This window comes from Pogona vitticeps, chromosome 2 (genome assembly GCF_051106095.1).
Source record: "Pogona vitticeps strain Pit_001003342236 chromosome 2, PviZW2.1, whole genome shotgun sequence".
In the NCBI taxonomy this organism is placed as follows: domain Eukaryota; kingdom Metazoa; phylum Chordata; class Lepidosauria; order Squamata; family Agamidae; genus Pogona; species Pogona vitticeps.
The window spans coordinates 7,772,079-7,800,065 of NC_135784.1; the positions used below are offsets into that span (position 1 = coordinate 7,772,079).

The 27,987-nt window shown below is 47.6% G+C and overlaps 2 protein-coding genes and 1 long non-coding RNA gene across 3 annotated transcripts in view; 1 reads left to right on the forward strand and 2 right to left on the reverse strand.

The window, feature by feature from the left end:
* The window catches only part of LOC110070683 (uncharacterized), a 394,582-nt gene that overhangs the window by 267,486 nt on the left and 99,109 nt on the right, over positions 1 to 27,987 (reverse strand). The window lies entirely within an intron of this gene.
* Positions 1,050 to 27,987, forward strand: part of LOC140703811 (uncharacterized) — a 41,546-nt gene continuing 14,608 nt past the window's right edge. The window contains exons 1-4 of the mRNA XM_078387995.1: positions 1,050 to 1,068; positions 1,905 to 2,025; positions 14,359 to 15,338; positions 18,370 to 18,396. Of these exons, the coding sequence (XP_078244121.1) occupies positions 14,359 to 15,338; positions 18,370 to 18,396 (1,007 nt within the window). The 5' untranslated portion in view covers positions 1,050 to 1,068; positions 1,905 to 2,025. The remainder of the gene's footprint in view (positions 1,069 to 1,904; positions 2,026 to 14,358; positions 15,339 to 18,369; positions 18,397 to 27,987) is intronic.
* Positions 18,298 to 26,376, reverse strand: LOC140703910 (uncharacterized). Its single transcript, XR_012083090.2, has 2 exons — positions 20,149 to 26,376; positions 18,298 to 19,349 (listed from the first exon to the last, which is right to left on the reverse strand). It is a non-coding gene; the product is annotated as an uncharacterized LOC140703910 (long non-coding RNA).

A 27,987-nucleotide genomic window follows, 5' to 3' on the forward strand; every position in this document is an offset into this window, starting at 1 on the left:
ATACATACATACATACATACATACATACATACATACATACATACATACATACATACATACATACATACATACATACATATACTGCCCTCCTCTTCCTCGTCCTCGGACCGACCGAGACCCCCCCCCCCACCGGACTTCTGGTGTCTCAAGAGGACAAGGTTGAACGGGGGGGGGGCGGGAGACTCTGACTCCCTCTGCAGGCTCTGGCACCGCCCAGGGAAGAACAATGGAGACCCAATGAGAACTTGCTCCTCTTGCGCGTCACGCGTTGCTGGGTGGAAGCCCTCCAGGGCTGGTCCCCTTGAGCGTCGCCCTGCCTTATGCATCTCTGAGGGGGTTGCCTGGCAACCCAGCGTCGCACAGCTGAGAGGAGACAATGGAGACCCAATGAGCTCGCTCCTCCTCCTGCTCCTTATGGGCCACCTGGCTCCGGGCGGAAGCCCATCCCCTTTGGAAGACTGGCTGGGGCAAGAACGGCCGTTTCCCCCACCCCCTTTCTTCCCCGTTGAGTGACTGACAGGCTGCCCTACAAGCCCCACCCACGGCTCATCTCTGCGCAAGCGCAATATCCCCTCACTGGGTGCTCGGCTGGCTCTCCCTCTCGCGCATGCGCTCCTCTTTCCCACAAGGGGGGGCTAGCCAGTGGGGCGCATGCGTAGTTGAGAAGGCGGCCAGAACGTCTCCCCTGAGGAGGGTCCCCCCCTCGGTCCCTGGGAGAGTGGGGTGGGGGGGCTGAGTTTTTCCCAACTGGTTTCAGGATCGCGGGCGAGGTGTCTTTCTAGGAGGAGCGGGAGGCTTAAAAAGTCCCTTCAAGGTAGAACCTGGCCTGGAGGGGGAGGAGGAGGAGGGGAATCCATTCCCCCCCCCCCGCGTTGAGGAAGCCGGCCGGGGCAGGGACTTGCCCGGCTCCCTCCCTGGCTCAGCGCCTGGTTTAAAGCTGTAGAGAAAGGTCCCCCACCTCCCCCCCCCCGACCTCCATGACATGCTCACAGGCTTCCTAGAAGCATCTGGCCGGACCAGAGAGAGCCACGGTCTGATTCAGAAGGGCTCTCCTCATGCTATTTTAAGGTGGGTTTAGCTTCTTTTACCACGAAAAGGTGTTTACAATGTCTGCAAAATCTGTTCACCCGTGAAGTTTGGCCTAAATTTCAAATTCCACCCAAGAGCTTAACTACCTGGAAAAACCTAAACACCATCCCAAATTACTGGCAGGCCTTTTCAGGAGCTAGATTTAACTGCCTTCCATCTGCAGTTTTAGAGGGACGTTTCCACAGTATACTGCATGAAAATCGACTGTGCCCCTGTAAGTGATAAAGAAACTGAAACATTAGACCATGTCTTTTTTCATATGTAGTTTTTACAGGGATGATTTATGGGGATGGAGAGAGAGAGAGGAAGGGTCACAATCCCATCCTAGGGGACAGGAAGCTCCAGGGAATCTCCTCCATGTATGTGTGTGTGTGTGTGAGTGTGCAGGGAATCATCCTGGGTTGTTGGTGGTGGTTTTTTTCTCTTTTCTGTTTTTGCTTTCCTTCCTACATTTGGGAGGGTTTCCAAAGGGAAAGAGAGGCAGTGACTCTCTGGGTAACCCCTCCCAGGCCTTCCTTTGCCCACAGTTGGCTGTGGGGCATTTTGGATTCCCTTTGGGGGGATCCAGGAGGAGGAGGAGATGCCCCACCCATCGGTAGGAGGAGCCTTGGGGTGGGTGGGGCATCTCTCTCTCTTTTGCTTCACCTCTTCTTCCTTCACTTCTCCTGCCCACCCACCCCATGTCCTCCTCGCCATAGGTGTGGGTGGGTGTGTTAGGGTTGGTCTGGGACTTTCTTATGAGGATCTCCTGCCCCAACACAGTGCCAAAGCCTTACCAAGAAAAGGTAAGACTCTTTTCTCCTTCCCGCTTCCAGTGGCCTTTGAGGAGGTGACCTGGTATTGACCCCAATAGAGCGTGGGATCTTCTGGATCGAGGCTTGAGATCTCTGTGTGAGGACCTCCTGCTGGAGATTTCTGGCAACAACGTCTCTCCAGGTAACTCTTTTTTTAAAAACATATGTCTTGAACATACACAATGCAATAGTAATTCTCATTACTTAATCCCTCCTCCCACCCCACTCTCTGTCCCATTGCAGATGTGGGATATAAGAACTTTGAGACATGCTGTTAAAATGTTCACATTTCAACCTGGCTCACAAATGTAAGACCCTCAGAGGCTGATATTAGCCTAGCTACTCATCAGTATCTATGAAAGATTCTCCCTCCTCAATAAATAACATTAACGAGGTGGGTGTGTAGATTTAATTCCTTTGGCTGCCTGAAACTTCTTTGTTAATTTTTTCCTCTACTGCCATCTTCCCCCTTTCACTGTGTCTAGTTGATAATATACAGTGTTGTCCCTCTACACCAGTGGTGTCGAACTGTGGCCCTCCAGATGTTCTTGGCCTTCAACTCCCAGAAATCCTGGCCATCAGAGGTGGTGGTGAAGGCTTCTGGGAGTTGAAATTCAAGAACATCTGGAGGGCCACAGTTCGACACCACTGCTCTAGACGATTGCCTTGCAGGACAAGGAATTAGCTCGTGATGTATTCTGCATATAAGTAAAATAAGCCGAGGGACAATATACAGCCTTGTCATACTTCTTTCCCTATTGTGACCCAATCAGTAGTTTCATTTTCAGTTCTAACTGTTGCTTCCTATCCCATGTATAGATTTCTCAGGATATAGATAAGGTGGTCAGGCACTCCCATTTCTTTAAGAACCTGCCATAGTTTGCTGTGGTGCACACAGTCAAAGGCTTTTGCGTAGCCAATGAAGCAGAAGTAGATGTTTTTCTGGAACTCTCTGGCTTTTTCCATAATTCAGCTCATGTTAGCAATTTGGTCTCTAGTTCCTCTGCTTCTGTTAAAGGTAAAGGTAAAGGTTCCGTGGTCACATGTCCAGTGCAACGTAGACACGGAACGCAGTTACCTTCACACCGTGGTGGTCCCTATTAATCTACTTGCATTTTTTGCATGCTTTCGAACCGCTAGGTTGGCGGGAGCTGGGACAAGTGACGGGCGCTCACTCCGTCACGTGGATTCGATCTTGCGACTGCTTGGTCTTCTGACCCTGCAGCACAGGCTTCTGCGGTTTAGCCCACAGCACCACTACTGTGGGTTAAACTGCGTCCCTCCTGCTTCTGTTAGGTCCCTGCAATTTTTTGTCCTTTATCATGTCCATCTTTGCCCAAAATATCTCCTTTAATATCTCCAATTTCTTGAACAGATCTCTGGTTTTTCCTTTTCTATTATTTTCCTCTATTTCTTTGCACTGTTCATTTAAGAAGGCCCTCCTGTCTCTCCTTGCTATTCTTTTGAAGTCAGCATTCAATTTTCTGTACCTTTCCCTATCTCCCTTGCATTTTGTTTCCCTTCTCTTCTCTGCTATTTGTAAGGCCTCGTTGGACAGCCACTTTACTTTCTTACATTTCCTTTTCTTTGGGATGGTTTTTGTTGCTGCATCCTGTACAGTGTTACAAGTCTCTATTCACAGTTCTTCAGGCACTCTGTATACCAAATCTAGTTCCTTAAATCTATTCTTCGCTTCCACTGTGTATTCATAAGGGATTTGGTTTAGATTATATCTGACTAGGTCAGTGGTTTTCCCTACAATCTCCAGTTTAAGCTTGAGTTTTGCTATGAGAAGCTGATGATCAGAGCCACAATCAGCTCCAGGTCTTGTTTTTGCTGACTATATAGAGCTGCAGAGAACATAATCAATCTGGTTTCGGTATTGCCCACCTGGTGGTTTCCATGTATAAAGTCACCTCTTGTGCTGTTGGAAAAGAGTGTTTGTGATGACTAGCTTGTTCTCTAGACAAAACTCTGTTAGTCTTTGCCCTGCTTCGTTTTCAACGCCGGCCAAAATTACCCGTTGTTCCTTTTATCTCTTGACTCCCTACTTGAGCATTCCAGTCCCCCATAATGAGAAGAACATCTTTCTTTGGTGTCAGATCTAGAAGGTGTTGTAAGTCTTCATAAAATTGGTCAATTTCAGCCTCTTCAGCATGGGTGGTTGGTGCATAAACTTGGATTACTGTGATGGTGAAAGGTATGCCTTGGATTCATATTGAAATCATTCTATCATTTTTTGAGATTTTATCCCAGTACTTTTCCCACTCTTTTGTTGACTATGAGGGCTACTCCATTCCTTCTACGGGATTCTTGCCCACAATAGTTTAGTCTTGCCATCTCCTTTTTGACTACACCCAGCTTACCAAGGTTCGTAGATCTTACATTCCAGGTTCCTATGCAGTATTTTTCTTTGCAGCATCGGATTTTCCTTTCACTTCCACATGCGTCCACGGCTGAGCGTCCTTTCGGCTTTGGCCCAACCACTTCATTAGCTCTGGAGCTACTTATCCCCCGCTCTTCCTCAGTAGCATGTTGGATGCCTTCCGACCTGAGCGGTTCATCTTCCAGCATCATATCTTGTAGCCTTTTGTTTATGTCCATGGAGCTTTCTTGGAAAAGATACTGGAGTGGTTTGCCAGTTCCTGCTCCAGGTGGATCAGAACTCTCCTCTGTGACCTGTCCGTCTTGGGTGTCCCTGCACGGCATAGACCATAGCTTCTCTGAATTACTCAAGCCCCTTCACCATGACAAAGCAACAATCCATAAAGGGTCTAAAAGCTCTATCTTTGTCAAAAAGAAGGTCTGAAAAATATTGGGCCCATTTTTGTGGAGATATTATGGCAGGGTCTTGTACTTCCAGCCTGGAGGAGCCGGCCACGATGGCTCCAAATGGTTCATTGTTTTTCTGGGTCAGTTCCTGTTGGAGCTTGCTGCATTGTTCCCAGATAAATGTTTGCCTTTTTTCTTTTACACAATTCCTTAATTGAGTTTTTAGTGAGAGCTATATGTGCCAACCTTGGGCATAGTCAGTCTTCCTATATTCCCTATATGAATGGTGGATTTGTACTTTCACTTTAATCAGGATCAAACCCAAGTTCTTTGTTTTGAGAGATTGCAGCACCTTTGGGCTGAAAGAGTTTGTCCTAATTCCCAGTGGAATTATTTTCATCACGTGGTTCGATGGACTTTGTGATGGAAATCTGAAGGTCCTAACACTTGTCCCTTAATCGCAGACTTTAGAACCTGCTAACACATTATGATCCCATACTAGTCCTTTTGAGGCATCATGATACATACAACGTGTTTGATTTATATACGCACACAGGCCACCAAGGTCGTCTGTCATGGAGACAGTTGCAAAAAACTCATTTAATTTCTCTGCAATCTCCAAGTCCCCCTTTCCCTCCCTCAACATCCAGAGGGCCAGCCGCTTCTCTGGCAAGTTTCCTACTCCTAAAATATTTAAAGAAGATTTTATTATTCCCCCTTATATTGCTGGTCATATGTTCCACAAAGTCTTTCTTTGCCTTTTTTATTATCTTCTTACATTCCTTTTGCCAGAATTTATGTTCCTTTCTATTTTCCTCATCTGGGAAGGATTCCCATTTATGGAAAGACCCCTCGTTTCCCATTAAGGAATCTGTAACTTTGCTTGTAAGTATTCCGGCACGTTCTTGGTCTTAGTTGAGCCCCCCCCTTTTTTTTTTTTGCAGTATACACTTCCACTGGGCCTCTACTACCGTTGTTTTAAAAAGACTATGCACTCTTGAGATTTTTTTTGTAAACTTCCGTTTCAACTTCTTTCTTACTTGCTTCCTCATCTCAGGGAGGTCCACCAGAAATCAAGGGTTTTTGTGTCAGAGTTACTTGACACTCTCCCCGCAACGTGCTCGGCAAAAGAGATGGCAGCATGATCACGATTCCCTAGCAACTCATTGACATTCCCGTCCCTAACCAGGTCCTGAGTACCTCGTGATATTAGATCCAGAGTCATCTCTCCTGTGGTGGTTTCCATGAGAAATTGCTCCAAGTCACAGTCATTTAGCATGTCAAGAAGCACACATTGACTCAGTCAATGTGAAGATAATTAGAGTTTCAATAATTACAATCCTGTGCCTTTTGGACACCTCCCTGATTTCTCTCGGTATTTCAAGGTCCCCCTCAAGTTTTTAACCTGGAAGATGATAGCACACCCACACACACACACGCTATCACATTGCTCCTTGGGCCTGGCAGTTTAACCCACAGTGATTCTATGATGGAGTCAGACCCGCCGTCCATCTCCATTCTGCTGGATTCTACCCCTTCTTTGACCTAGATGGCCACCCTGCCTCCCACACGCCTCTCCCTGTCCCTCCTCTAGAGTTTATCATCTGGGCTTGCGGTATCCCACTGGTTCTCTGAATCCCACCAGGTTTCAGTTATGGCCACTCTATCAATCTTATATCTATCCTCCAAATAAAAGTTAAGTAAATAAAAAAGTTAAATAAATAAAATGTTCCAGTTCTCTCATCTTTGCTCAGATGCTTCAGGTATTTGCATAAAAGCACCTGCGTATGTGGTTCCCCAAGCAGGGTAGCTTGTTTGCTTCTCCTTCCTGTGGACCAACAATCCCATCCCATCACGCTCCCAGTCCTAATTCCTACACTATCATCATTTTGTTGTTCTCTGTCCTCTCCACCCTCATTCCACAGGGACGAGGAGTCCCGAAATGAACGTCTCTCAGCTCCTGTCGGCTATCCCCCAGGATTCAATATAAAAACTGCTCTGCCACCTTTTTAATGTTATGCAACAGCAGTTTGTGACAAACCCAGACCTACTGGGATATGTCACACGTTAACTAAGCTGCCACCAACCATTCCCTGTAAGAAGTCACACAGACCAGGGATGGATTTTTAACCAATAAAAGAATAAGGTTTATTTAAAACAACACACAGGGAAAATAAAATGATCAGGTGAATAAGATATAGTAACGTGGCTTAGTCTCATTCATACATGCATACAGTTTTGTTCACACAGAACCCTTAACTTGAAGCACAGACCCTGAACCTATCAGTTCTGGCTAACCAACAGACACCTGAACCTATCAGGTTGGTACTCTGACACACAGTAGTACCCTGTCTGACACACAGACTCCCACACCAGCTTCTTCTTCCCAGCTGCTGCTTCTTCACATCCCAGCGTCTGCTGCTTCTCCACACACGCATCACATATATATATACAGTACAGCCCCTCCTCCTGATGTCCCGCCTTCCACTCCCCATAGGTTGGAACTTTCCCTCCAAACCCATGACAGACAGGTAACATCAGTGCTGTATGTAACACCTCCCCTCTTTATAAGTTGTTTTGTAGGGGGAAAGCTAACGTGCTTTTTCCCAAAAAACAACCTGAATCCAAAACATACAAAAACATTTATACATACAATATCATACTTATACTTACATTCTAAGTTAACCATAGCAATTAGGCATTTAAACATTTACCATATACATTACAACAATTTACCTTTATTCATACAAACCAAGTTCAAAAAACACAGGTACATTTAACTTTTTGTCATCAATATATATACATAGTCCATGTTTCTTTCGCCGTCTTCATTCTTCAGGTCTTCTTGACAAGGCGTCAGCAACACAGTTCACTGACCCTCTGACCACCTTCACTTCAAAGTCATAGTCCTGTAGGTTTAAAGCCCACCTCATAAGTTTGCTATTGTGGGTTTTCATTGTCTTTAACCATTGCAGTGGTGAATGGTCAGTGCACAGAATAAAATGTCTTCCCCAGATGTAAGGCTTGGCCTTCTGGATCGCGTAGACTATGGCCAAACACTCCTTCTCCACGGTTGCCAAATGTCTCTCACCTTTTTGAAGTTTCCTACTCAGGTAGGACACTGGATGCTGGTCACCATTCTCATCCTCCTGGCACAGAACTGCTCCTACCCCGCTGTTAGACGCATCGGTGTAGATGATGAACTCCCTGTCGAAGTCGGGAGCACGCAGCACTGGATAGTTGATGAGCGCCTCCTTCAACCTCTGGAACGCCTCCTCACAGTCGCTGGTCCACGTGATGCGGTCATCAGTCTTCTTCCTCGTCAGATCGGTCAGCGGAGCCGCAATCTCGCTAAACCTCGGGATGAACTTTCTGTAGTAGCCCACCAACCCAAGAAATGATTTGACTTTTTTTCTTGGTGTTGGGTCTAGGCCAATCACGAACAGCTTCTATTTTGGCCTCCAGGGGTTTTATCACTCCTCCCCCTACCATGTGACCCAAATATTTTGTTTCTGGGATACCCAGCTGCAGTTTGTTCCCTCTGCAAGGCCTAGGCCAAAGCACTTCCTCCCCTGGGTTTAAGTGCCTCTCCCGGCCTTCCTGGTCATCCCAAGCTTTCTTTCTGACCTTTTGAGCTTGCAGGGTCTCTGCTGCTAGCTCTAGGTTTCTCCTTAGGTCATTCCTCAAGGTGTCTATGTATGTCACAACATCTTGTGGGTCATCCTGGGTGATCTGCTCCCAATTTTGTTTGATTAAATCAAGGGGCCCTTTCACCCTTCTCCCAAATAAAAGTTCAAATGGACTGAACCCGGTACTGGCTTGTGGCACTGATCGATAAGCGAACAAAAGGGGTTGCAGCTTCTGGTCCCAATTGTTTGGATTCTCTGCCAAGTAAGCCCTAATCATGCGCATTAGAGTCCCATTGAACTTCTCAGTTAACCCATTACTTTCAGGATGATAGGCAGTGGTTTCCTTGTGCTTAATTCCACAGATTTGCCATAAGCGTTTCATGAGCTTTGATGTGAACGATGCGCCCAAATCTGTGATTATTTCTGAGGCAAATCCCATCCTGGACATATACCCCACCAAGGCATCTGCCACTGTGTTAGTTTCAATGTTAGTCAAGGGTATGGCTTCAGGGTACCTCGTGGCATGGTCCACAATGGTGAGAATGAACCTGTTCCCCCTCTTTGTGGCCTTGGGCAAAGATCCCACAATATCCACCCCTATGCATTTGAACGGAGTGTCAATCACAGGCAAAGGGCACAACTTTGCTTTGGTCCTGTCGCGGCTATTCCCCTGCCTTTGACACACATCACATTGTTTACAGAACTCCCTGATCTGCTTCCCTATGTCAGGCCAGTAAAAATTCTGTGTGATTCTCTGCTGTGTTTTGTTCACCCCTAAGTGTGCAGCAAACATGTCAGAGTGCCCCCTTTGTAAGATCATGGGGCGATACTTTTCAGGTACCACCAGCTGACTTCTGATCCCATCTCCCCCTTTTGAGATATTCCTCAGGGTCTCTCTATATAAAATCCCCTTTTTCTCCAGAAATCTCACTGGGGTTTCAGGTGTTAGCTGGGCGTCAGTCACCTGTTCAAAACACTTTTGGAGAGTGGCGTCTGCCTTTTGCTCTTGTCCAAATCTGCTGTCTGTGGTTAAGGTTTCCACCACAGCTTCTGAACTCCCCTCTGCTTCCGTCTCGGGCTCATCATTACCCCCCTGAACTGTCCCCGTGGTGGCTTGTGAGCGTGTAATCACTAGCACCCGTTTCACATGTTCAGCCAGGTCATTTCCCACGAGCACGGCTGCTGGCAGAGTCGATGAAATCGCTAGCCGCCAAACTCCCCTCCAGCCTTGAAAGTTCACAGGTACCTCCGCTACTGGCAGAGAGATCACCTGCCCCTCAATCCCTGCCACCTTCATGCTCTCATTTGGGATTCCATACTCCCTAGGAATAATATCTGGATGGCACAGGGTCACCTGGGAACAAGTGTCCCGCAGCCCCCGATACTGATGGCCAAGTATTCCTACGTCCACCCCTGCTGTTTCAAACAACTGGGAATCTGTTCTCACCAGTAGGCAGCGCCTGACCTCTACAAGAGGACCATTTTCCTCAGCCTGATCAGCAGATGTAGCTGTTCCAGATTGAGTAGCCATGGCAACAGGCTCCCTCAGTGACAATGAGCCTTGCTCTTTCTGGACACAGAACACAGCTTTTGGCTTGGTCCCACTCGAATCCTGAGGCACAATTCCTTTTAGCTGCTTTAATTTCTCACACTCTGAGATTAGATGGCCCTTTCCCTGACAGAAATAACATTTTCTGGTGTATTTTGAGTCTTTCTCATCCTGTTTTGGTTTTCCCTCCAAAATCTGAGGTCTTGGTTTCATGTCTGAGGGCTTCCCTTCACCATGGGCCCCTCCCCCTTGCTGGTTTTTCCCTGGTCCCTGAGAGTACTTGCTGTAGGTTTCTTTGGGTTTTCCTACAGATTTCTCCTCGCCTAAGGGCTTTCTTATCTGGTAAATAAAATCTGCGATCTCAGCTGCTTCTGCCACAGATTTTGGTTTCCTTTCCCTCACCTGGAATTTCAGTTCCCCATGCAGGACTGAATAGAACTGTTCCAGCGCTATCAAGTCTTTGAGCTGCTGAAAGGTCTCTGTCCCCTCCTGAGATAGCCATTTCTCTAGCAGCCTCACCAATTGGGCCCCCACTTGGGTAAAAGTCTGCTCTGGTTTCTTTGTGAGGGACCTGAATCTTTGCCTCAGCTGTTCCGCATTTATCCCATGTCTTGCAAACACCAGTTTTTTAAACTCTGCAAAATCTCTCATCAGTTCCTCTGGCATCTCTGAATAAACCTCAGCCAGGCTACCACTGATTAAAGATCGCATGATGGTCATCTTCTCAGTTTCCCTCACTGAGAAGTCCACAAACGCTCTTTCCACTAAGGAAAAGAACACCTCAGGACAATCTCCCTTGTGGTACACAGGGAATTTCTTCAGGTCAGCTTTAGACAATTGGCCTCCCTCAGAATCCCTATTGTTATTATTGTTCTGATTCATCAGTTCCAGTTTTCTTAATTCAAACGCCATTTTCTCTCTCTGCAATTCCAATTCAAATTGTCTTTGCCTTTCCCTTTCCCTTTCCTCCACTTCAAATTGCCTCATCCTCAGTTCATGCTGTTGGGCTATGAGCAATTTTCTGAGTTCTGGGTTCTGCTCTCCTGTGCTGTCACCTTGCACTGAGCCAAATTCATCCTCAGAACCTTGGTCAATCTGGGGGTCTTTCACTTCACCCATTTCTGCCACTTGGCTTCGAGTCAAGGGCATAATCCCCCCCCCCAGCACAGGCTGCTTTAAAAAGTCAAGCCTCAAAATAAAACGACCACTTTTTTTTTTGCCTCAGAACCAGCTTTCCCTATAGATTGCTGCTGTCCTTCAGCACTACTTGCAACAGTTGCGAGCTAGAGTCTACCCCCCTCTGCTGGGCCTCTCAGCAGACAAGCTAGCTCACTGCTATTTCACAGTTTTGCCTCAGCTTTTTTTCCCGCCAAAACAGGCTGCCTCAGAGCTCCCTACTCTAGTCCCCAATCTGAGGTTACACGTTCTTCTACTAGTGCACCTCCCCGTGAGGCACACCTAGAAGATTACCTACGCGCTCTCAGATTGTCCCTGACTAGACCCCCCTTGCTCTGGGCACACTTGCCAAGGCTTTGCTGGACCACTGGACAACTGGACCAGTCGTATCCCACACGCTGGACACCAATCAATGTGACAAACCCAGACCTACTGGGATATGTCACACGTTAACTAAGCTGCCACCAACCATTCCCTGTAAGAAGTCACACAGACCAGGGATGGATTTTTAACCAATAAAAGAATAAGGTTTATTTAAAACAACACACAGGGAAAATAAAATGATCAGGTGAATAAGATATAGTAACGTGGCTTAGTCTCATTCATACATGCATACAGTTTGGTTCACACAGAACCCTTAACTTGAAGCACAGACCCTGAACCTATCAGTTCTGGCTAACCAACAGACACCTGAACCTATCAGGTTGGTACTCTGACACACAGTAGTACCCTGTCTGACACACAGACTCCCACACCAGCTTCTTCTTCCCAGCTGCTGCTTCTTCACATCCCAGCGTCTGCTGCTTCTCCACACACGCATCACATATATATATACAGTACAGCCCCTCCTCCTGATGTCCCGCCTTCCACTCCCCATAGGATGGAACTTTCCCTCCAAACCCATGACAGACAGGTAACATCAGTGCTGTATGTAACACAGTTCAGTTCCGTGTTCATTCAACTGAATGAACACGGAACTGAACAAGCCCGACTTGTCCCCCAAAAATTCCTGAGTGCCAAATCAATCTAAACCCCTCCTCTTAACACCACGTCTCGTCCACATGTGGAGACCCCTGAGCTCCACTTGTCTGATGACACCCAGCTCTACATCTCCTTTTCTCCAATCACAGTGATGCTGTTCTGTCCCTTCAGCGCTGCCTGGAGGCTGTACTGCAATGGATGCAGGAGAATGGACTGAGGCTAAACCCGGACAAGACGGAGGTCCTGAGGATGGGTTGCCCTTCCATTGGTGGTTTGTGAAACTCCCTCTCTTTTGGGGGAGTGACTCTCACCGCGAAGAGTGAGGTTCGCAGCTTGGGGGTCCATCTGGATCTGGCGCTCATCATGGAAACCCAGGTAGCATCTGTGGTCCGCTCTGCCTATTTCCATCTGTGGCAGATTGCCCAGCTTCCTTATCTTGACGTTGGGGCGCTCACCACTCTGGTCCATGTGCTTGTAATCTCAAGATTAGAATACTTCAATGCGCTCTACATGGGACTACCTTTGAGATTGATGCGGAAGCTTCAAATGGTGCATAACGCGGCGGCCAGACTTCTCAGTGGGACAAGAAAATATCAGCATATTTCCCCCACTCTGGTTGCCTTGCATTGGCTGCCCATTCATTTCCGCATTGTTTTCAAAGCGTTAAAGATGATATAAAGCCCTAAATGGTTCAGGACCTCGATATCTAACATAACGCCTCCTTCCAGCTAAATCTACCCGAATCACTCATTCTAGCCAGGAAGGGTGGCTGAAGGGCCTAACGCAGAACGAGGTCCAGAGAGAAAGAACAAGAAACAGGGCCTTCTCAGCGGTGGCCCCTCGCCTTTGGAACAGTCTCCCTTTCGAGATCTGAGTGGCTCCTTCGCTGGGTGTTTTTAAGAGCAAACGTAAGACCTGGCTCTTTAGGCAGGCTTTCCCTCCTGTCATCACTTGAATTTTTTTTCCTCCATCTTGAACTATATTACTATCGTTGTTTTTTATTTTATTATAGTCTTTTTATTCCTTTTTTAATATTAGCTGCCAGAGTAGACTGCTCTAGATGGGGGGTATAAATTAAATAGATAGATAGATAGATAGATGATAGATAGATAGATAGATAGATAGATAGATAGATAGATAGATAGATAGATAGATAGATAGATAGATAGATAGATAGATAGATAGATAGATAGATAGATAGATAGATAGCTGGCCCTGTGCATTTAATAGGTAGCACTTCCAAGATCAAGACATTTGAGGTACAGTAGTATCTCATTTTATGTACACCTTGGTTTACATAATTTCTGGTTTACAAACGGAAATCAGTTCAAAATAATGCCTGCTTAAATATCTTTTTCCCTGTTTCTTTCACTTTGTGAAGGAACTTTCCGTGTGCCTGGAGGTTTGTAGCACCACCACCATCACTATGGCAATCCACATTCTGGTTTATGTTTTTTTTTGCATGATGTAATGTCCTGGAGGACACATTGGTTTCATAAACCGAGGTACTACTGTAATATGCAGTATTTAGAATTTGTAATACTGTATTTAATTCAGCTGAGGTCAAATACCTTCTGAATTTCAATGTTTAAATGTTTGCTTCTATTCTCACAGGTGTGGTTTTTCACATTCTTCCCTCCCCCTTTCCATACACATTGGTTTAAGTACCTAACTCCGAAGCCAGAAGTTGGAAGTTCATTCTCTTCTAACTCTGCAGTTCTAAGATTATACTAACTGAGTATCTATTTCCTTGACCAATCTGCTTCCTATCCTGTTTTCAGAAATTCCTGATGATTCTCTACCCCTAATAGCATTTTTTAAATTCTACATCCCATCCCTTTCGTGGACCTGTCCTGTCTCTTCGCCCTCTGACTAATAATCTCTGCAGACGTTGTCAGTTCCCGGCATCTACCACTTCAGCTGCATTCATCCACTTTTACACTTGCTTTCCAACACTGTCCTTTCCCCCCTGGTTATTCATTTTTGCTTAAAAAATCCTTTAATTGAGTTATTTGTTTCCTCTTTAATCAACGTTGAGAAGTTCCTTTCTAATTTAATGGAAACTTAAGTACAATCATTGGGTAGAATTTGAGAAGGAAAAAAGTTAATATATTTTGAATTCAATGTACTTACGTAGGTGTGGAAATGATCCTCCCTTCATGACTACTCCCTCCATATGGTCCCTCACTGAAGAGCCAATCCAACCTCAAACTTCCAGTCTGGCATCACCTCCTCCCTGCTTCTCTTCCCTCACCTTTTTGGCTTTCTTTCCTTCCTACTCTGTGACTCAGGCGGAGCCCGAACACATCATTCCTTATTAGTGCAGATTTTGGAAGTAATTGTTTCTCTTCTTTTTCTAATCTAAAAGATGATGATGAACAGGAGGAAAATTGCCAAGCAACGTCCGGAAAAACCTGGGCTGGAACTCACAATCAAGCAAGAAAACAAAGAATTGAAAATAGGAATGGGCAGGCATGGACTTTACATGAAAGGACTGATGCAGGAGAGAAACCACATAAATGCATGTCACCTCAGTAGACATCAAGGAACAGATGCAGGGGACAAAATTTATCCATTTATGGAATGTGGAAAGAGCTTCAGTCAGAGTAGTATCCTTAGGTCACATCAAAGAACTCACATTGGGGAGAAACCACATAAATGCTTGGAATGTGGAAAGAGCTTTAGTCACAGTGGTAACCTTAGGTTACATCAAAGGACTCACACTGGGGAGAAGCCACATAAATGCATGGAATGTGGAAAGACCTTCAGTCAGAGTGGTGCCCTTAGGTTACATCAGAGGACTCACACTGGGGAGAAACCACATAAATGCATGGAATGTGGAAAGAGCTTTAGTTACAGTAGTAGCCTTAGGTCACATGAAAGAACTCATACTGGGGAGAAACCGTATAAATGCATGGAATGTGGAAAGAGCTTTAGTCAGAGTTGTCAAGTTAGGTCACATGAAAGAACTCACACTGGGGAGAAACCACATAAATGCATGGAATGTGGAAAGAGCTTCAGTCATAGTGGTCATCTTAGGTTACATCAAAGGACTCACACTGGGGAGAAACCACATAAATGCATGGAATGTGGAAAGAGCTTCAGTAACAGTGGTGACCTTAGGAAACATGAAAGGACTCACACTGGGGAGAAACCACATAAATGCATGGAATGTGGAAAGAGCTTCAGTCATAGTGGTCATCTTAGGTTACATCAAAGGACTCACACTGGGGAGAAGCCACATAAATGCATGGAATGTGGAAAGAGCTTTAATCACAGTAGTACCCTTAGGTCACATCAAAGGACCCACACTGGGGAGAAACCACATAAATGCATGGAATGTGGAAAGTGCTTTACTCAGAGTGGTCACCTTAGATTACATCAAAGGAATCACACTGGGGAGAAGCCACATAAATGCATGGAATGTGGAAAGAGCTTTAGTAACAGTGGTGACCTTAGGAAACATGAAAGGACTCACACTGGGGAGAAACCACATAAATGCATGGAATGCGGAAAGAGCTTCAGTCATAGTGGTCATCTTAGGTTACATCAAAGGACTCACACTGGGGAGAAACCACATAAATGCATGGAATGTGGAAAGAGCTTTAGTGACAGTAGTGCCCTTAGGTCACATCAAAGGACCCACACTGGGGAGAAACCACATAAATGCATGGAATGTGGAAAGAGCTTCAGTCGGAGTGGAAACCTTAGGTTACATCAAAGGACTCACACTGGGTCAGAGACCACATAAATGCATGGAATGAGGAAGAGCTTCAGTCGGAGTGGAAACCTTAGGTTACATCAAAGGACTCACACTGGGTCAGAGACCACATAAATGCATGGAATGAGGAAGAGCTTCAGTCGGAGTGGAAACCTTAGGTTACATCAAAGGACTCACACTTGGGAGAAACCACATAATTGCATGGAATGTGGAAAGAGCTTCAGTGAGAGTGGTCACTTTAGATTACATCAAAGAACTCCCACTGGGGAAAAACCACATAAATGTATGGAATGTGGAAAGAGCTTTAGTAACAATGGTCTCCTCAGGTAAAGGTTCCCCTTGACAATTTTGTCCAGTCGTATTCAACTATAGGGGGCGGTGCTCATCCCTGTTTCCCAGGCATATAGCCAGTATTTGTTGGAAGATAATCTTCCATGGCCACATGGCTAGTGGGACTTAGACACAGACTGCTGTTACCTTCCCACCAAGGTGGTCCCTATTTATCTACTCACATTTGCATGCTTTCGAACCGCTAGGTTGGCTGGGGCTGGGACAAGCTCAGTCCATCACATGGATTCTATCTTACAGCTGAAGATCTACAGACTTTACAGCACAAAGGCTTCTGCGGTTTAACTCGCAGCAGCACCACGTCCCCGTGTCCTTAGGTCACATGAAAGAACTCACACTAGGGGGAAACTACATAAATACTTTGAATGTGGAAAGGGCTTTAGTCACAGTGATGCCCTTAGATTACATCAAAGGTTTCACACTCGGGAGAAACCATAGAAATGCAGGGAATGTGGAAAGAGCTTTATTAGGAGCTCCTGATAATTAAATTAGGCATACAAGCTCATTCAGTTTTGTGCTGGTTTCCAGTGGAAAGATTAAGCAAACAAAAGCTGACTCAATGCAAAACAGAGAGAAAAAGAAAAAATTGAGTGCATTTTGAAGTGCCACTTGTGATGTGTTTCACTTCTATCGCTAATTAACAGATAGATAGCACAAAACAGACGTGGAACTTTTCACTAAAAAAATGAGAATAAGCATATATTGTGCTATGGAAGCTTTTACAAAATTAGTGTTAAAAGAGAAAAGGATGATGTTCTAAGGCTAACTGATGAAAGAAAAGCAAGTACAGTGGGGTCCCGACTTATGAACGACCCTACTTGGGAACAATTCAACTTACGAACCCACCCTATAGGGGAAATAAGGACTCAACATACGAACTTCCCTCTAGTTATGAACAGGGAAAAAGTGCCCCTTCCCTCCTCTTAGAGGCTTCTGGAGGGGGGGAAAGGTCAGAAACTTGAAAATAATTAAAAGAAAGATACTTACCAGGCCATGGTAGCCCCCAAGCAGCAGGAAAAAGAGCAGGAAACAGGTAAAATCCCACACCAGAATGGAGCCTGGAAGCCATTTTGTGCTTTCCTCTCCCCCCCCCGCCCTCCTTTCTCCCCACCTATCAGCTAATCTGCTGGCTCTGAAGAGGCTTGGGGAGGCTTGCTCAGCACCTAAAAAGCCTGCCTGTGTGTCTTTGTGCTGAAAAAATTAGCACAACATGTTTTAAAACATGCTTTAAAATTTGCTTCGTTTCAGAAGTGCTGTGCAAACTGTTCCCTGCCTCCCCCCTCCTTTCCTTAACCTAAGGGGGAAAAGGAAAAATATCCCCCTCTAGTGGCAGAAGGCGGAATAGCAGCTTCCCATTAGTTTCTATGGACGGAAAAGAGCAGATACGGATTAAATGGTTTTCAATGTATTTCTATGGGAAATGCAAATTCGACCTACAAACTTTTCGACCTACGAACCACCTTCCAATACAGATTAAGTTCGTAAGTCAAGACCCCACTATAGTGAAGAGTGAGAAGCTGTCATTTGTTTTAGAAGGCTTTGTCCTCCTAAATAATAGTAATTGAATTTTAAAGAGGTTGTCAATGAATTTGTTTTACTTAATTTTTATAAACAAACATTATATATATGTATGTATGCATATGTGTGTGTGTGTGTGTGTATATATATGTATGTCTGTGTGTGTATATATATATATATGTATGTATATGTATATATGTATGTATGTATGTATGTTTATAAAAATTAAGTAAAACAAATTAAGTAAAACATATACACACAGAGAGAGAGAATATTATTTATGAAGAACTAGGCACTTCTATGTTAGTTTATTGAAAGTACTGTAGTCTGCTTTGTAATGGCAGGGATTGTTGTAAAATTTGGTTTTTCAAGCTCTTGTCTCTTCAGGCCCTGGACTGCACTGGGTCAGAGGTGACCAAATCCTTTGATCCTTAACATCTGAGTTTCTCAGACACTGGGAAATCTAAGCCTTGAGAAGATTTGTTTTTTCTGACTGATCCAGAATAAAGGAATATAAAAATTGGGAGAGATCTCACACAAAGTGTTATTAGAAAGGAATGGAGAAACAGATATTTGATTTCATGATGCTAGGTAAAAATTCCTTGGAAGAGCCGAAAGATAACAGTGTGGCAATGACAGCCACTAATGGATTTTACAAACGGCTGGGTGAGAACAAAATTATCTGTTTCTTAACAGCACACATATAGCCAAATAGTGCTCTTTTTTTACGTTGTATACATTTATTTTTAAATTTTAAATATTTTTGCATGTCTTTCATTGAAAATAATAAAGGTTTTTTTTATTTTTATCATTGTATTCGTAGGAAGTTTGAAGTGTTCTGACCATGTATTCTGTCTTTCCAGATTATGAGCACCAGTGTTTCAATGTGTTTGGATTTTAGATTCAAACACGCCTTAAATTTTCCCTATTATCCAAATTTAAGTTGCTGCGTCTTTTTACATGGTGCAAGGATGTATTTTAAGTGAGCCTGCAGTTTTTGCATACCTGCATGATGTTTGGATTTAAAGATCTCTACCGACAGTTTTCCTCACGCCTGTAAGAGTGCCTTACTTTTTTTTTCATTTAGTGTATTTAAGTATGGAATCTAAAATGATATAAATAAATGAATTTGTACAGAATTAACAAGTTCTGGAATTGCCTGTAATCACTGCAACAATGAAAAGACTTCCTATGAGATACCCAGATGAGCTTCAAACACCTTGTCACTGGCTGTCTATGTGACCGAGAAAGTCGGGCTGAACCCATCCTGACTGGAGTGCCATCCTTTCCTGAGAAGAGGAGGAAGAAGCCCATGGAGCCCCAGAGACATAACATATGACCTGTCAGAGAAGTGACACCTCCTTGGGGAGAACAGAAAGAGAGATGAGACGGGTCACAGAGAAAACCAGGAGGATGGAGATAGTTCTGGGTGAAGAATCAAAGGTTTAGGCCAATGAAGAGATGGGAGAGCCTGGAAATAAAGAGCCAGGGGTGTCTAAGATGGAAGTTACAGTGAGGGAAGCAGAAGGTCCATCAGAGGAAAGGATCGACTAGGTAAAGGAATATTAGGGTAGCAGCGGAGGTGCAGGAGAAAAAGAAAGGAATAAGACAGGAGGAGGGAAGAGAAATATATCTTGGGGAACCATCAAGGAGGGAGACAGTGGAAGCTGGAGAGGTAGAACGGCAAAAGAAGGAGAGGATATTACCACAAGGCTGGAAGTGGATATGAATGGAGAATCCCTGGACCAAACAGTGGGAGAACTTGATGATACCTCTGTGAGAATGTTCGTTGTTCTCCTTAGGCGACCCATCCATTTCGGCGGGAATTACCAATGACTGAATCTTTATAACTTTAACATCAGGAACTTTATTTTTCTCCTACATCCACCAGCACATTCTTAAACGATAATAACGGTTCCAACATAGGCAACTGGCCATTCTCAACATCAATCAAACTTTGATTATAGTCCCACGGAGTTAACGGCGTGGCCCCCCCCATAAGGTCCCTTGGGCGCCAGTTGAGGGGGTGGGAGGCTCCTCCTCGCACAGATCATCCCACAGCATGTCTTATCCACCCCCTCTAATCGGGACCTTCTGGAAACAGAGCTGTCAAGTTCTCCCGTTTGCGCTGTAGTTCTGCCTCACGCGGTGTCACTATCACGTTCCACTCACGAGCTGCCACACTCTTAGGGATATCAGGGGGAATCGGAGGGTTGGGCAATAGTCCTCCCACCTTCAGGTTTGGGAAATCCTTTAAAAGTCCTTGATCTCGGACCTTCTCAAATGGCCTCCTTCGTTCTTCCCGCTTCTTTCTTTCATACTCCCTTACAACGGAACTACACCAAACCACTCCCTCCTCATCTTTATATTCCTCTCCCACCTTAACCTCCTGCTCCTCCCACTCTCCCTCAGCCAAGCACACTTCCAACTTCCCCTGCCCCTCTCCCCCTGTCAACTCCTTTCCCTTTTCATCTCCACTTTCACTGCTATCCCCCTGTTCTTTTCCTTTGTTACTGTCCTCCACTGTGATCTTTGCGGCCGGCTCACTTCGATCCTCTATACCTTCACAACCTCATGAGAGGCAGAAAGGAGACAGAGAGAAGACCGGAGAAACCCTCCTATTGGGGAGAGAAAGAGGTTAGAAAGTAGAGGAGAAAGATCAGGGAGGAGAGAGGCATGCTTGCTGGATAGTGAAAGGGAGAGATGGACCAACCTCTCAGAGACGGCCTTTGGCAGGACCCCGGTAGGTCAGTTGTCTTCCAGTGGTGACAACATTGATGAACTGTAGAATCTCCTTGATGATGCTAGTGGTGCCCTTCAGAGGACCAGCCTGCCTCCCCCACCCTCAGCCCCACACCCAGCAAAGGCCTTCTGTGGGCCACAGCTGGGCAGAAAGTTTTCTCAAGATGCCCACACAGTTGGAGACCCCCTTCCAGTCAGATGGAGTGGGAAGAACAGGCACAACTTGACCACAAGATGCAGTGATTGCTTGTATGGTTGCAAGGAAATAAATTCAGAGTGGTTTGGCGGCATCCACCCTCACCAGTCAGGATGGCGGTTAATGATTAGGTTGTAAACTGACCAATACCACTTGTTGTGGTATATGATCCACAGGCTAACACCCAGTTGCTTAGTATAGTAAATCCTGCTAGAGTATGACCACTGAATTAACTGTGATTTAGGGAATCAACTTCTTCATAAACTCTATTGATTGAAAGGCAGTTTCTCTTGGTGCCTTGCTACAACAAGTTGCATTTAGAGTAGGCTTGTCAGAGGAATTTTTGGATGAGCTGAATTACTGAATTCCTCAGGGATTCAAGGCGCCTCCTTGAGTGCACTTTACTACACTAAGGAACAGGATTTTGGACTGGGAGTGCAACCACCTGCCCGCCCTCCCTTCTGATGGGTTTCCCACTGGGGCTGGTGGCTGATTACTGCCTGGACCAAATGCGAGGGCCAGAAAGATGACCTTCATTCTGATCCACCTTCTGTGCTTTTCTGGTATTCCCATCCACAGAGCCATCCTGAATGTCCTAGCCCAGGATCCTGTTCCATTTACTTCAGACAGGTAATCATTTTCTCCGTTCAAGTTGTGTGTCCATTGCATGGCTTATGGCACATCCAGTTCTGCAACCAGGTGTACAAGAGACACCCCTCCCACGAGATACTGGCCTTCAACTTGCCTTCCTCCTCGTCCCTTCCAGGTTCTTACCAGGTTTCTCCACAGCTGGGTCAGGATCCCTGAGCAGGCTGTCGTGCTCCACGGTGCAAAGATATTAGTTGCACTCCTCAGGGTCAGACTCAATACTGAGCCAGGTGTGGAAGGTCCTGTCTGAGTTAGGAACCACATTCATGCAAAGAGTCTTGGCATCCAAGCCCCCTCCCTTCTTCCTCCACGTGGCATCAATTGCCTTGGGGTGGAAACCGTGAATGTGGCCGATGAGGAATTTTTAAAAATGAGCAGCTACTAAAACTCGCCAACCCCTTCCCCTTCTCAGTTGAAATCCCACAGCAGGCCCTGAGGGAAAACTCATCTCTCCCTTTGTCCAGGTTTGGAGACCTTCCTGGAAGACGTCCAGTCTCAGGCCACCTGGACAGGAGCTGGATTCCATCCTGTCCCCTTTTGCGCAGGCCGGCTTTTGCTGCCTTTCAGAGCAGGGCCCCTAAATCAGGCAGGAGATGGCTGGGGTTGGAGGCGAGTTTATGGGGGCTTATTGAGTGAGGGCAAGATCCGGGAAGAGGGTCTGCTTTGCGTGATCTCCTTGTGATGACCTTCTAACCACTAGGACTTTTTTGAAACCAATAGGGAGCCATCAGTCTTCAGGGGACAGCCCTAATAATAGGCCCTTCCTCCCTGCCGAGGGGGTACCGTTCTGCAGAGTCCAAATTTCAGTAGGAGAGGATCTGATCATGACAAGGGAAGGGACTCGTGATTCACTGTCTTCAGATCATCCTCGCTGGCATGGCGTTGGACACCAGGTCTGCACGGTGACCTGCCCCACGCGTGGGCCTGGTGGAATGTAGAGACAGACCCACAATCGCCGACACATCCAGCAGCACCCGTGCCTCCTCATGCATGTGTGAAGTCTCAGGCATCTAAACACAACAGCGAAGGCCTGTTCCATAAGCTCTAGTATGCAGGTGTGCTGGGTCACAGCGGGAGTGGTATGCCCCCATCGGTCCCATTCTGCCCCAGTGGCCCTGCATGAGGTAAACTGAGGAGGCAGAGGGCAGAGATCCTGCTGATATTGAGGGAGTTCCTGTGGAGGAAGGCACCACCTCTGCCCTGCCCTGATGCTGGATGGAGGAACCTGGGAAGGACACCTGGGGAACAAGGGCGGCTCTCCTTTCCTCTCCCACCCAGATCTCAGGTCAGCCTTTCCCTCTTCTGTCAGGTCTAATTGGACCCACCCGGCTTTTAACAGTCCCATGTGCAGATCAGAAGGTCAGCTGAGAGGGCTACCTCGATTCTGTGGGCTGAGAAGAGGAGTAGTAGTTACAGACTGTCTTCCACCCGATATCATCACAACTGGCATAACCTCACTCACAAGGATATTGTCCAAAAGGGTATTGATCTAACTCTGGGAACCTGGATGTCTTTTCCCTTTTTTTAGCTAAAAGGACTAGCATTCTATCTTGAGGGCGAGGACAAAACCCTGCAGGTTAAACAGAAGAGGCTGGACAGCGGAGGTGGGGCACGGATTCCAACTAGAGGTCTGGGTCACACCGAGACGCCTGCAGGAAGGGCTGTACGACTCGCTACACGGGTCTTGCGAGGAGCAGAAGGCTAAGACAGCTCTGGAGAACAGGTTGCCTCAGACTCTCTCCACCAGAGAGGGGAAACCTGACTGCGCTACACGGCAGGGGGGTTTGAGCACAGCCTCTTAGCCCATCCGCACAGATGGAAGAACCCAGTGCTCCTTCTCAGCCACCATATTTATTTTATTTATTTATTATTTATTTATTCAATTTCTACCCCGCGCCTCTAGACAACGTCTACTCGGGGCGGCTTACAAACATTAAAACACATTAAAACAATGTAGAAAAATAACTAACATAATAATTATAATTAATATTATCCAAGATGGCAACATTAAGAACCAGAAAAAAGGGGAAGGAACTTAGGTGACTGGGGGGAAGGCCTGTCTGAATAACCATGTTTTTAATTGGTTTTTGAACACACCCAGCGAGGGTGCCAGCCGAATTTCAGTGGGAAGTGTGTTCCACAGCCGAGGGGCAACTGCCGAGAAGGCCCGGTTTCTTGTTTTCTCCTTCCGGGCCTCCCTCGGCGTCAGTCCCCTCAGCCGTCCCTGCTGGCTATGTCGGGTGACTCGGGTAGATCTGGGTGGGAAGAGGCGATCTGCCAAATATTGAGGTCCCAAACCGTTTAGGGCTTTATATGTAATCATTAATACTTTGAAGTCAATGCGGAAACGAATAGGTAACCAGTGCAGCGCAGCCAGAGTGGGGGAGATGTGCTGATATTTTCTCACCCCACTAATAAGCCTGGCTGCTGCATTCTGGACCATCTGGAGTTTCCGCAAGAGCCTCAAAGGCAGCCCCATGTAGAGTGCGTTACAATGGTCTAGTCTCGAGATTACGAGCGCGTGGACTAGAGTAGTGAGGGCCCCCCGATCAAGATATGGCCGCAGCTGGGCAATCAGCCATAGATGAAAATAGGCAGAGCGGACCACGGACGCCACCTGGGTTTCCATGGTTAGCGCCGGGTCCAGATGTATCCCCAAGCTGCGGACCTCACTCTTTACGGCAAGGGTCGTCCCTCCAAAAGAAAGGGAGTCACCTATGCCGCTGACGGGAGGGCCACCCAACCCTCAAGACCTCCGTCTTGTCCGGGTTCAGCCTCAATCCATTTGACTGCATCCATTCCAGTACGGTGTCCAGGCAGCGCTGAAGGGACTGGACGGCATCCACTGAAGTTGGAGTAAAAGAGATGTAGAGCTGTGTGTCATCAGCGTACTGGTGACACGATGCCCCACACCCTCTGATGACCCCGCCCAGCGGCCTCATGAAGATGTTAAACAGCATTGGGGAGATGATCGACCCCTGTGGAACCCCACAATTGAGATTCCACGGGGCCGAGACATTCTCCCCAATCTGCACTCTCTGGGGGCGGTCCTCCAGGAAGGAGCGGAGCCAGGCAAGTGCGAGGCCACCAACTCCCAACTCGGAGAGCCTCCCCAGGAGGATACCGTGGTCGACGGTATCAAAGGCAGCTGAGATGTCGAGGAGGACCAACAAGGACACATTGCCCCCATCGGCCTCCCTCAACAGGTCATCCAACAGTGCGACCACTGCCGTCTCTGTACCATAGCGTGGCCTGAAGCCCGACTGAAATGGGTCTAGAGCATTGGTTTCATCTAAGAGCGCCTGAAGCTGGTCTGCCACCACCCTCTCAACCACTTTGCTGAGGAAGGACACACTGGCGACGGGCCTATAATTGCCAATTTCATCCGCCACCAATTTGGTTTCTTCCTGATGGGCCTAATGAGTGTCTCCTTGAGGGCAAGGGGTACCTTGCCCTCCTGGAGAGACCCATTAATTATTGCAGTGGCCCATTCAGTTGTTACCGGCCTGGCAGCTTTGATTAGCCAGGCCGGGCAAGGGTCGAGAGAAGAGGTGGTGGCCCGACAGCGATCAAGCACCTTGTCTACCAGCTCTGATGTTACAGGCTGAAAAGAATCGAGAATTACCGGGCAGGACGGAGCGCTGGACATCTCTGCTCGATCCATTGTATTTAAAAAAGGAGAAAGGTCACGGCGGATGGCCTCCACTTTGGATTTAAAAAACGCTGCAAATTGGTCAGGTGAGATGCTAGCGGGAGGCCCTTCACCCTGGCCAATTCCGGATAGATCGCGAACTATACAGAAAAGTTCCGCCTGCCGGTTGGATGCTTCGCTTATCCGGTCAGCGACGTAAGCTCTTCTAGCAGCCTTTACCTTATCAAGGTAACGGTTAGTTGCGATCCTGACAGCAATCTTATTGTAAACCGTCGGTTCCTTCCTCCAAGTGCACTCTAGCCGTCTCCTTATTCGCTTCATCGCTCGTAGATCCTGGCTACCATGGCCCCATCCTGCAGAAAAGGGATGAAAGTGGGGAGCAAGCAGGATCGGGACAGAGGAAGAAAGTTCCCTCCCCGCCCCCTCAAAAAATACCAAAAAGGGGATCAAGAGTGGGATGGTGGGGGTCTCTCGGTAGGAAGGAGGGCGGCAGAAGAAAAATCTGGGGTGCAAGGTCACCTTCCAGTTGACTCTGGGCAACCACCATCACCTGCTCCAGTCTCTCCCAGTTGGGTTGCATGGCATGACCCCGAAAGGGTGGTCCCGGTTGAGTCTGGAGAAAGAGGGAAGTTTCTTCAAGGGGGAGATTTTCATTTCCATGGGGGTGGGCTGGGGGTCGTGAATGCAGCATCCTGTGAAGTCCCTCAGGGAGAAACTGACCAGGAGTCCCGTGGAACCGCGAAGTCAAAGGCCTCGGTTTCCTTGTGATCTCAGGCCAATTTTCCGAGAAAGGGGAAGTTATGCTGCGGGCATCTCCCCCCTTCAGCCTTGCAGGGAACCCCCTTGGCCCTCAGCCCCACTTTTTCTCCCCAGGGAGCCTAACCTTCTCCCTGCCTTGGAGTCCACGCAGGGCATAAAGGGGGGAGGCTCCACTTGCCATCTCTTCCCCCCTCTCAACTCTCCATCCAGCCCTTCGTCCCCTTTAATGGTGGTTGGGGGGTGGCGGTCCTCCTCCTCGCTTCCTTTTCTGAGAGGTTGCCCCGGCCGCCATCCTCCTCCTCCTCCTCAATGGCGGACCGACCCAGACACACACACACACACACCACGCCCGGACTTCTGGGGTCTCAAGAAGATGAGGCTGAAGGGGGGAGATTCTGAGTCCGTCTGCAGGCTCTGGCTCCGCCCAGGGAAGAACAATGGAGACCCAATGAGAACTTGCCCCTATTCCGCGTCACCCGTTGCTGGGCGGAAGCCCTCCAGGGCTGGTCCCCTTGAGCGTCGCCCTGCCCTATTATGGCGTCTACGCGGGGGTTGCCTGGCAACCCGGGGACACTCAGGGGATAGGTTGAAGACCATGAGAGCTCGCTCCTCCTCCTGCTCCTTTGGTGTCACCTGTCTCCGGGGAGAAGCCCATCCCCTTTGGAAGGCTGGCTGGGACAAGAACGGCCGTTTCCCCCACCCCCTTTCTTCCCCGTCGCGTGACTCACAGGCTGCTCTCCAAACCCACCCGCGGCTCGTCTCTGCGCACGCGCCAGATCCCCTCACTGGGTGCTCGGGCTCGCTCTCCCTCTCGCGGATGCGCTCCTCTTTCCCACAAGGGGGGGCTAGCCAGTGGGGGAGGGGGCTGTGGCGCATGCGTAGTTGAGAAGGCGGCCAGAACGTTTCACCTCAGGAAGGCGGTTGGGCGAGTTTTAGGAGCCTCTTCTGGTAAGTAGGTTCCCCCCCCCTCCGTCCCTGGGAGAGTGGGGTGGGGGTGGGGTGGGGCTGAGTTTCCCCCAACAGGTTTCAGGATCGCGGGCGAGTCGTCTTTCTAGAAGGAGCGGGAAGGAAGGAAGCTCCTCCGGCTCTCTCTCTCTCTCTCTCTCTCTGGGCAAGTTGAAAGATGGCAACGAGCCTTCCTGCTTGCAGATGGGGGAGGGTAGTGGCCCCCGGTCAGTCTGTGCAAGGGACACCCACAAACACACCCATAAACACACAAACACACACAGAGAGAGAGAGATACACACAAAAGGGCGTCCCTCCCGCTCTGCCGGCCAGGGAGGACAAAAAGGCGCAGTCTCTCCCCCCCCCGCCTTCTCCTCCAAGGCTTCTCGGTGTTTTTTGGGATCCCCCCCCTTTTTCCCCCACCTTCATCTGGCCGGACCAGAGAGAGCCGTGGTTTGATTTAGGAGGGCTTTCCTTATGCTTTTTTTAGGTGGGTTTAGCTTGTCCTCCCAAAGACTTACCGAGAAAAGGTGTTTACAAAGGCCGCAAAATCTGTTCACCCGTGAAGTTTGGCCTAAATTTCAAATTCCACCCAAGAGCTTAACTACCTGGAAAAACCTAAACACCATCCCAAATTACTGGCAGGCCTTTTCAGGAGCTAGATTTAACTGCCTTCCATCTGCAGTTTTAGAGGGACGTTTCCACAGTATACTGCATGAAAATCGACGGTGCCCCTGCAAGTGATAAAGAAACTGAAACATTAGACCATGTCTTTTTTCATATGTAGTTTTTACAGGGATGATTTATGGGGCTGGAGAGAGAGAGAGGAAGGGTCACAATCCCACCCTAGGGAACAGGAAGCTCCAGGGAATCTCCGTTTATGTGTGTGTGTGAGTGTGCAGGGAATCATCCTGGGTTGTTGGTGGTGGTGGTTTTCCCCTCCTGTGCATAGAGACCTCCCTTTCTCCTGTGCATAGAGACCTCCCTTTTCCGTTTTCGCTTTCCTTCCTGCATTTGGGAGGGTTTCCAAAGGGAAGGAGAGGCAGTGACTCTCTGGGTAACCCCTCCCAGGCCTTCCTTTGCCCACAGTTGGCTGTGGGGCATTTTGGATTCCCTTTCGGGGGGGGGATCCAGGAGGAGGAGGAGATGCCCCACCCATCGGTAGGAGGTGCCTTGGGGTGGGTGGGGCATCTCTCTTTTGCTTCACCTCTTCTTCCTTCACTTCTCCTGCCCACCCACCCCATGTCCTCCTCGCCATAGGTGTGGGTGGGTGTGTCAGGGTTGGTCTGGTACTTTCTTATGAGGATCTCCTGCCCCAACACAGTGCCAAAGCCTTACCGAGAAAAGGTCTTTTCTCCTTCCCGCTTCCAGTGGCCTTTGAGGAGGTGACCTGGTATTGACCCCAATAGAGCGTGGGATCTTCTGGATCGAGGCTTGAGATCTCTGTGTGAGGACCTCCTGCTGGAGA